General features: G+C 47.0%; 2 protein-coding genes across 2 annotated transcripts in view; one reads left to right on the forward strand and one right to left on the reverse strand.

Annotated features, from left to right (window-relative positions):
* The first annotated feature begins 382 nt into the window (after positions 1–382).
* On the forward strand, positions 383–6,350 carry LOC114453849 (uncharacterized). The gene is made up of 10 exons (XM_028433761.1): positions 383–630; positions 1,205–1,693; positions 1,762–1,899; positions 2,247–2,455; positions 2,563–2,691; positions 3,396–3,483; positions 3,554–3,759; positions 5,236–5,322; positions 5,609–5,687; positions 5,894–6,350. The coding sequence occupies exons 2-10, from the start codon at positions 1,255–1,257 to the stop codon at positions 6,112–6,114; spliced, it is 1,596 nt and encodes a 531-aa protein (XP_028289562.1). The 5' UTR covers positions 383–630; positions 1,205–1,254; the 3' UTR covers positions 6,115–6,350.
* Positions 6,343–9,608, reverse strand: part of LOC114426798 (fer-1-like protein 6) — a 20,330-nt gene continuing 17,064 nt past the window's right edge. Inside the window, 4 exon segments of the mRNA XM_028394439.1 lie at positions 6,343–6,548; positions 6,834–6,934; positions 7,006–7,163; positions 7,250–7,370. Of these exon segments, the coding sequence (XP_028250240.1) occupies positions 6,365–6,548; positions 6,834–6,934; positions 7,006–7,163; positions 7,250–7,370 (564 nt within the window). The 3' untranslated portion in view covers positions 6,343–6,364.

A 9,608-nucleotide genomic window follows, 5' to 3' on the forward strand; every position in this document is an offset into this window, starting at 1 on the left:
TCAGTCCACAGAGATAATGATGACCTTTGTGTTTGTGTCCTCCCGGCGGACACCAAACCACGAAACATGTCCTCAAAGTGTATTTCCCTGTGTGCTGTCTGTCCTCTGGGGAATTTCACCGTTTCATTATCTCTTATCTTCATCTGTTCATGAGCTTCTGCGTCAATTGCGCCTACTGTGTGTCAAGGTTCAGAGATTCATCATCGGTTTGTGGAGTCTGGAGAGGAAACATCAGAACCTGGTGGGACTTTCTAGGACTCGGATATATATGGACATTTGTTTTTCTGCAGGTGGGTGCGGTGAACTCTGCCGGCCACCGTAGATACCAGCGCATTGACCCTCCGCAGCGCCAGGGGGCAGCACTGCGCACTCAGCGCTGGTTACTGGTGTTTGGAACACAGCCCGTGTTGTGATGCTAAACGTAGGCTACAGAAGAAACGCGGCCCCTCTAGCTGGGACCAAAGTAAACCATTTTTCACGCTAATCGTCTGATAGCGACAGTTTGTGCCAGTGCTTTAATAAAAAGTAACGCTAACGGAAGCTAACTAGCGTTCGTCGGCTGTGTTAGAAGCATCGCACAGCATCGAAGGTTAGCAGTCAGCTAACCGGCCAAGAGTAACGGGAGTAACGGTAGGTTTGTCCGTCGTGTCTGTTGTGCAGTACACGTCAGTCACGTTAACCACAGACCGACAGAATGAGCCACAACAGCCAGCTGCTGCTGCGGCACCGCTAGCATCATGTTAGCATCATTTTAGCATAAACAGCAGTTGGGAGAGGTTGTGTCGAATATTAAAAACAAAACTAACGACACTTCTTGTTTCTGCACAACTCAGTTTGATGATCATCACACCCCTCACTGAAATCAGTGCAGTAATCTGATCATTTACACCGATCATACTATACAGTGCTAAAGGTTATATGTATGAGTCTGGATCCTCAGGTTGTTTAAAGTTATTATTATAAGGTAAATGGACACCATGTTGGTCTGTTGTTATTTTTAAAGGTGTAAATCCTGCTGGATCTGCAGCTGATGATTGGTTAGATTATTGACAGATTGTCTGTTATTAATGAATCAATGTATTCTGACATGTGATGGACAAACCAGTAGAAAAAGTTCCGGTTCAAACTTCCATTCATTGATCATTGCTGCAGCTTCAAGTTCAGTCTGCAGTTACTTCAACTGTTGTTTGACGGTTTTCTGCAGGCGAAGCTGTGAAGAAGCGACTCCTGCAGTGTTGACACCAACCTCCAGAAATGGATGTGAGCATTGCTGTGTCCTTGATTCGAGGCCAGATGGGCACCGTTGTTGAGCGAGCGGTGAACGCAGCCGTGGAGACGGTGCTGGCTGAGATGCTCAAGGTAGTCGGAGTCAAATTTGAGGAGCTGAAGACTCAGGTGATGCTGATGAAGAGAGAGATTGTGGCCCTAAAGAGAGAGAAGGCCCTGAAAGAGAAGGAAAACGACAACATTCGAGCTAAACTGCGCTACACAGAGCTGAAGCTGAAGTACTACAGGCAGGGCGTGGAGGAGGAGCTGCAGCAGAGAGCCTCTGCTTCCACCCTGGTCCGCATCCATCCGCCCCACTTCACCCGAACACAGAGAGGCGGATCAGGCATGTCACCCACTGACGCCTCACCATCATGCTCAGCTCAGACCAGGACTCCTGAAGGAGCGCTGACAAGAAGCAGCCACGGTAAGGACCATCAAAGTGACTGCTTTGTTATCTCTGCTCTGTGTCAGTGACTGTCACTCTCTCCCCAGAATGCACCTCTTCACAGAGCACAAGCAGACGAGCCGTCAGAGTGCTCTGTCCTTCAGAGGCCAGCTCCAACTCCTCGGACCTGCTACCTGCCTCTCTCATGGTGAACACACCGATAGAGAGTCTGGACAGCAGTGCAGGTACACACACCTGCACACTGACACACACACCTGCACACTGACACACACACCTGCACACTGACACACACACACACACACCTGCACACTGACACACACACACACCTGCACACTGACACACACACCTGCACACTGACACACACACACACACACACCTGCACACTGACACACACACACACCTGCACACTGACACACACACACACCTGCACACTGACACACACACCTGCACACTGACACACACACACACACACACCTGCACACTGACACACACACACACCTGCACACTGACACACACTGGCCCCCATTCAGCTGCAGGCTGAACAACACTGATCTGGTCACCCTCTGTGCAGTCTTGTTGTGTTCCGCTGAGCGAGACCCGGCACAGAGGAAGGGTTTGGATCAGGACGAGTGTGAGTGGACCGCCACTCTGCAGCCACACACAGAGGGTGCGGACGTCGGCGTGGACGGTGCTCCTGCAGGGCAGCTGGCTGCGGTGGGCTTGCACTCTAATGGATCTACACAGCCTGACAGCCGCACACTGCAATCTTCTGCTCCACAGGTGACACGCACATACTTTAGATGAGAACCACATCTGGATTCATGTCTGAACGTTCATACTCTGATGTGTCATCAGCTTAGGTCCTTGTCATGTCCTGATCTGTGTAGGTGAAACAGGAGGAAGAGGAGGAGGAGGTGATCTGTATTAAGGAGGAGCCGGAGGAGCAGGAGCAGGAAGTGATGGCCACCCTGCTGCTGGATTGTCAGGTGCAGCAGGATGACCTGCCAGACTCAGAGGTAAGGTTCCAGAGGAGGAATGTTTGGAGCACAGAACAATAATAACTAGGGATGTCCCGATCCGATCACGTGATCGGAAATCGGGCCCGATCACGTGATTTCAGACGATCGGACATTACCTCCCGATCAGGACTGGGATATATTTTTTAAGGCTGTCAAAGTTAACGCTTTCTGTGCAGGGTGGCTCTGTGTCCTGTAGCGCAGAGGTATGACAGTTGCTTTTGGTGCAAGAGGTTCTGGGTTCGAGATGTTGATGTGCTGCGTGTGTGAAATCTCCAAGTGTGGACACACACACACACACACAGACACACACACACACACACACACGGGTTTTGCCGCAACGACTGCCTTATAGAAAGTATCGGATCGGGACTCGGTATCGGCAGATACTCAAAATCAAATGACTCGGACTCGAGGGCAAAAAAACCTGATTGGGACATCCCTAATAATAACTCATCTGGATCTTCTCCTCTTTGGATTGCTGGAAAATGTTTGGACTCTCCTGCTCTGTGGGACTCCACTGGTTAATGTTGCTGTTGCGGTTGTCATAGGTAACAGTAGTTACAGCTTGCTTTCAGCTGCTAAGGGGCACATCAGTGTTAACCCCTGCTTTCCTCTGGCTCCACAGACCAGGCTTAAACCTCACAGACAAAGAGAAGTTCCATTTTCTTCTTCTAATTTTTTTAATGCATTTGTTCTTCCAGTCTCAGAGGTCGATGACAGAGTGGTCAAGACTTCCAGCAGGTCAGAGCAGTCTCACTGCAGCGTTCAGCTCAGCCGGACCCAGCACAGGTGAGTAGCTCCTGTGTGTGTGTGCTTGTGAGTCATTGCTTTAATAACCTCACCTCCTTTGTTACCAAAGGGTCACCGCTGTGCTCGGATTCGCCGCCTCAGTTGGTGGACCCCCTGCCTCCCAGCACCCCTCCTCGGCAGTCAGTGCGACCCTGGAACAAAGACCTCAGCCTGTACGAAGAGTACAAACTGCGCAGGAATGAGCGGCGGCGGCGAAACATCAACAGACGCAGAGAGCTGGAGAAGATGCTGCCTCAGCCTCTGCTGGCGGATATAGTGAGTGGCAGTAACACACAGACCTAGACTAGGGTCACATGCACAGAGTTAGAGCATGCTCCAGGAGACGAGCGGACAGCAATCAGTCTGCGGCTGAAACAGTTGTTAGTTAGAGCTGGGTGCCAAATACCAGGCCTCTGTTGAGGGCTGTCCGGTCCCTGTATGACCGGAGCAGGAGTTTGGTCCGCATTGCCGGCAGTCAGACCTTTTCCTAGAGCGTGTTGGACTCTAGCAGCTCTGCCTGTTGTCACTGTTCTGTTCATAATTTTCAGGGACAGAATTTCTAGGTGCAGTGAGGAGCTGTAGTGATAGAGAAGACCTTGAGTAACTATAATCCAGTGAAATTTCTGCTGCATACTTGAAGGATTTTTATAGAGATTTTTTTTTTAATAGTGATTTTTATTTAAAATACAAAAAAAACTGTGTTTCTCATTGAAAGTCTATGGGATTTTGGTGTACTTTGCCTTTTGGTTTCTCCATAATTCTACAGTAGATTTTTATGTCTCTTACAGTAGTGATAGAGAAGACCTTCAGTAACTATAATCCAGTGAAATTTCTGGTGCATCCTTGAAGGATTTTTTTACAGTGATTTTTTTTTTATATAGCAAGTTTCTCTGTGTAAGTCTATGGGATTTTTGTGTACTTTGCCTTTCAGTTTCTCCATAATTCTACAGTAGATTTGTATGAAACTCACTGTAGTGATAGAGAAGACCTTCAGTAACTATAATCCAGTGAAATTTTAGCTGCGTCTTTAAAGGATTTTTTATAGTGTGTTTTTTTATATAGATTTTTATGTCTCTTACTGTAGTGATAGAGAAGACCTTCAATAACTATAATCCAGTGAAACCTCTGCTCCATCTTTAATTTTTATAGTGCTTTTTTTATATAGTAAGTTTCTCTGTGTAAGTCTATGGGATTTTGGTGTACTTTGCCTTTCAGTTTCTCCATAATTCTACAATAGATTTTTATGTCTCTTACAGTAGTGATAGAGAAGACCTTCAATAACTATAATCCAGTAAAATTTTAGCTGCGTCTTTAAAGGATTTTTTATAGTGATTTTTTTTTAATAGCAATTTTTTTTTAAATACAAAAAAACAGGGTTTCTCATTGAAAGTCTATGGGATTTTGGTGTACTTTGCCTTTTGGTTTCTCCATAATTCTACAGTAGATTTGTATGAAACTCACTGTAGTGATAGAGAAGACCTTCAGTAACTATAATCCAGTGAAACGTCTGCTCCGTCTTTAAAGGATTTTTTATAGTGATTTTTTTATATAGTAAGTTTCTCTGTGTAAGTCTATGGGATTTTGGTGTACTTTGCCTTTCAGTTTCTCCACAATTCTACGGTAGATTTGTATGAAACTCACTGTGGTGATAGAGAAGATGGTGTACTTTGCTTTTCTGTGTCTCTATAATTCTGCAGTTATTTAAATGAATGCCAACAGGAGGTCTCTTCATGTAAAAATGTCTCGTTGAAGGTGAGGGAGCGGCGAGAGAAGACCAGACTGAGGGTGGCCAGGTGGAGGGCCAAGAGGAAGCTACAGGCCTGTCTGAACCAGGCTCAGGTCAGTGAGCGCTCCTCCATGTCACATGACTGCTGCTGTAATCTGTGCAGGTTTGTCTGTTACTGAAGCTGAGCCTGTAAGCCATGTTTGTTTGTGACAGCTGTGATGGGTCTTTATGTAAGCGGCTTGTCAGCAGTGCACTCTGTAACAGCTCATCCTACTTATGATTTCATGGTTAACTAGGTGCACAGTATCTGCTACATGGTCCAGGTCTGAATAATTAACAGGTGAGCTGCTGTCACTCAGCAGGACACCTCAGTCAGACCCCTGTGCTGCTGTGTTGCAGGCTCTTGGTGGCGCTGCAGTCGTCTCTCAGGCTTCGTTTCCTGCGGTCAGTCAGCATCAGCAGCTCAGAGCAGCCTGTGGTGAGATGCACACCTTCAGTCCTTTGTGACACAGTTTACTGCTGACGTTCGAACATCGACACACGAGTGAAAATGAAAGAATTCTTTTATTTTTGTTTAAATCCCTCTGCCCACAGTAGTGCTAAAAAATGTGCATTTTTACAGACGTGTCTTGCTGATGTGGTTGTGACGTGGGGAATGAAACCTGCTGTCATTTTCTTCCCCAGCTCCCACCTCCAGCTCTCAGCAGACGCACAGCTCAGCAACACCTCAGTCCTTCAACAACATGACAGTCACTCTTCCCTTCATACCTTTCTCCTCCTCCTCTCAGCACCACCGAGGCGCCACCAGACCTCCACATGAGCACGTGACCTCGTCCTCCTCGTACCCGGCCGCCAGCCTGGCACAGCAGAGCATCTCCTTAACAGACTCTGATATCTTACAGTGAGTCCACAAGTGTAGCTCCAGGACTGTATATAAATGACACACAGAATGGGGTCAGAGGCCCGGTGGATCGGACCCGTCAGTGCCCTCTGATAGAAAGCACCACAGGGACAGAGGATCCTTCATGTCCTCACTGCCCGCTGCATGTTTAAATGTGTTAACAGTATTTATCAGTGATTGTCTTTATGTGGTCACAGTGGACCTTGGTCCTGCTGGTGTAGTGGTCTTTGAGCAGCGGGGGGAAGGGGGGGGGGTTAGCGTCCGTTGACGATCTTCTGGGAGATGGCGCCGGGCAGCGTGTAGAACAACAGGGCCAGGAACAGCATGGTGATGAGCAGGACCAGCGCGATGATGATGTACTTCTTGTAGCTTCGCCACACCAGGTGAAAGAAACACTTGAAGGGGTTAACGAACCAGGAGAAGGAGGTGTCAGGACGGCTGTGGGGGGAGGAGGGGGAGGAGGGGAGGGCAGAGCAGGTCAGGATGAATCTGTAGTAAGTTATTACATCACACTGTGGGCTGTCATGTGACTAACCCATCAGCAGAGGCGTGTCGGTGGGTTGAAGCTGTTTGTGGCGACACTTGGAGTTTGACATTTTGGAACATATGTTTGTTTTCTGTGAACACTGGTTAGCTTAGCATTACCTCTGATGCCAACGTTTCCCAAGACGTCAAACCATTAAAGTGTTTAATCTGAAGTTTGCTGCCTCGTCAGACTCTTACTTGGGTTTGGGCAGCGGCTCCGGCTCCTTCCGTGCTTTACCAACAGGATTCTTCTCCGCCTCCTCAGCTGTTACAAGGTGGAACTCTGCCTCCACCTTCCCCTGCAGAGACAACAGCTGTTAGCTGCTCTGTGTCACCCTGTCCCTGTGTGTCTGTGTGTGTCTGTGTGTACCGTCAGCTCTCCAGACTTGCAGAATGGCCACCAGCCTCGTGATCTTTTCTGCTGGAAGATGGAGATCCTCTCCATCCCGCCCATCATCATGTCCACCTTACAGGACTTTGCTGTTTTAGCTCCTCGAGGAAATCCATGCAGATCCAGCTCTACTGTGCCTACACACACACACAGACACACACAGACACACACAGTCAGACATGTGAACACACGTACACACACCGCTGTGGTCACACACTCCTACCTAGGAAGTCGTCAGAGGAGAGCGTCTCAAAGTCCCAGACCTGCAGGATGAGGATGGCAGGAAGCTTCTGCTCCGTCTTATCCAGAGAGAAGATGTTCTCTCTCTTCCTCACCACCACCACCTGTGACAGGAACACAGCATGAACCCACAGCAGGCGGCGTCCCTGCACCAGCCTGAAGAGTGTGTGTGTGTGTGTCTGTCTGTGTGTGTGTGTGTCTGTGTGTGCATGTTTGTATGTATGTGTGTCTCTGTCTGTCTGTATGTATGTGTGTTTCTGTGTGTCTGTGTGTCACACACAGACACACACAGACACAGACACACAAATACAAACACACACACATACTCAGTGTCTGTATGTGTGTGTGTCTGTGTGCGCGTGTTTGTATGTATGTGTGTGTGTGTGTCTGTCTTTATGTATGTGTGTTTCTGTGTGTCTGTCTGTATGTGTGTGTGTCTGTGTGTGCGTGTTTGTATGTGTGTCTGTGTGTTTGTATGTATGTGTGTCTGTGTGTCTGTGTGTGTCTGTGTGTTTGTATGTGTTTTTCTGTGTGTGTGTCTGTCTGTCTGTGTGTGTGTGTGTGTGTGTGTGTGTGTGTGTCGGTCTGTGTGTTTGTATGTATGTGTGTCTGTGTGTTTGTATGTGTGTGTCTGTGTGTTTGTATGTGTGTGTGTCTGTGTGTGCGTGTTTGTATGTATGTGTGTCTGTGTGTGTGTGTTTGTATGTGTGTGTCTGTGTGTTTGTATGTATGTGTGTCTGTGTGTGTGTGTGTGTCTGTTTGTGTGTGTGTGTGTGTGTCTGTCTGTGTGTGTGTGTGTGTGTGTCTGTTTGTGTGTCTGTCTGTGTGTGTGTGTGTCTGTATGTATGTGTGTCTCTGTGTGTGTGTCTGTGTGTTTGTATGTGTTTTTCTGTGTGTGTGTGTCTGTCTGTCTGTATGTATGTGTGTCTGTGTATGTGTGTGTGTGTGTCTGTCTGTGTGTGTGTCTGTGTGTGCGTGTTTGTATGTATGTGTGTCTGTCTGTGTGTCTGTGTGTGTCTGTCTGTGTGTATGTATGTGTGTGTGTGTGTGTCTGTGTGTCTCTGTGTGTGTGTGACACACAGACACACAAATACAAACACACACAGACTCAGTGTCTGTGTCTGTGTGTGTGTGTCTGTCTGTGTGTGCCTGTGTGTGTCTGTGTGTGTGTGTGTCTGTCTGTCTGTATGTGTTTCTGACACGGACACACAAATACAAACACACAGACACACATACATACAAACACACACACAGACACACACATACAGATTCAGTGTCTGTATGTGTGTGTCTGTGTGTGCGTGTTTGTATGTATGTGTGTGTGTGTTTGTATGTATGTGTGTGTGTGTGCGTGTTTGTATGTATGTGTGTCTGTGTGTATGTGTCTGTCTGTGTGTCTGTGTGTCTGTCTGTGTGTCTGTGTGTCTGTCTGTGTGTCTGTCTGTGTGTGTCTGTGTGTGTGTGTCTGTGTGTTTGTATGTGTTTTTCTGTGTGTGTGTGTGTCTGTATGTATGTGTGTCTCTGTGTGTGTGTGTCTGTGTGTTTGTATGTGTTTTTCTGTGTGTGTGTGTCTGTCTGTCTGTCTGTCTGTCTGTGTGTGTGTGTGTGTGTGTGTGTGTCGGTCTGTGTGTTTGTATGTATGTGTGTCTGTGTGTGTGTGTGTGTCTGTGTGTCTGTGTGTGTGTCTGTGTGTGCGTGTTTGTATGTATGTGTGTCTGTCTGTGTGTCTGTGTGTGTCTGTCTGTGTGTATGTATGTGTGTGTGTGTGTGTCTGTGTGTGTGTGTCTGTGTGTGCCTGTGTGTGTCTGTGTGTCTGTCTGTCTGTATGTGTTTCTGACACAGACACACAAATACAAACACACAGACACACATACATACAAACACACACACAGACACACACATACAGATTCAGTGTCTGTATGTGTGTGTCTGTGTGTGCGTGTTTGTACAGTCATGTGAAAAAATTAGGACACCCTTTGAAAGCATGTGGTTTTTTGTAACATTTTTAATAAATGGTTATTTAATCTCCGTTTCAACAATACAGAGAGATTAAAGTAATCAAACTAAACAATGAAAACTGAAGAAAAGTCTTTTCAAGATCTTCTGTAAATGTCATTCTACAAAAATGCCTATTCTAACTGAGGAAAAAGATAGGACACCCTCACATGTATTCCCTCTTAAATTGGCTCAGATCTCACACAGGTATATCACACCAGGTGCACATAATTAGTAGATCGTTACTCTGCATGTTGAATGAGGCTTGCCCTATTTAAACCTCAGACATTTAGTTTGGTGTGCTCCTGACTGTTGAAGTGAGAGTGAGCACCATGGTGAGAGCAAAA

The sequence above is a fragment of the Parambassis ranga genome, chromosome 21 (genome assembly GCF_900634625.1).
Source record: "Parambassis ranga chromosome 21, fParRan2.1, whole genome shotgun sequence".
NCBI lineage: Eukaryota > Metazoa > Chordata > Actinopteri > Ambassidae > Parambassis > Parambassis ranga.

Excerpts from the sequence above, each read along its gene's own strand:
- LOC114453849 (XM_028433761.1), top strand. The coding sequence starts at position 1,255 with ATGGATGTGAGCATTGCTGTGTCCTTGATTCGAGGCCAGATGGGCACC. Across the intron at positions 2,692-3,395 it reads ATGACCTGCCAGACTCAGAG|TCTCAGAGGTCGATGACAGA; the intron begins GTAAGGTTCCAG and ends TTGTTCTTCCAG. Across the intron at positions 5,323-5,608 it reads CCTGTCTGAACCAGGCTCAG|GCTCTTGGTGGCGCTGCAGT; the intron begins GTCAGTGAGCGC and ends GCTGTGTTGCAG.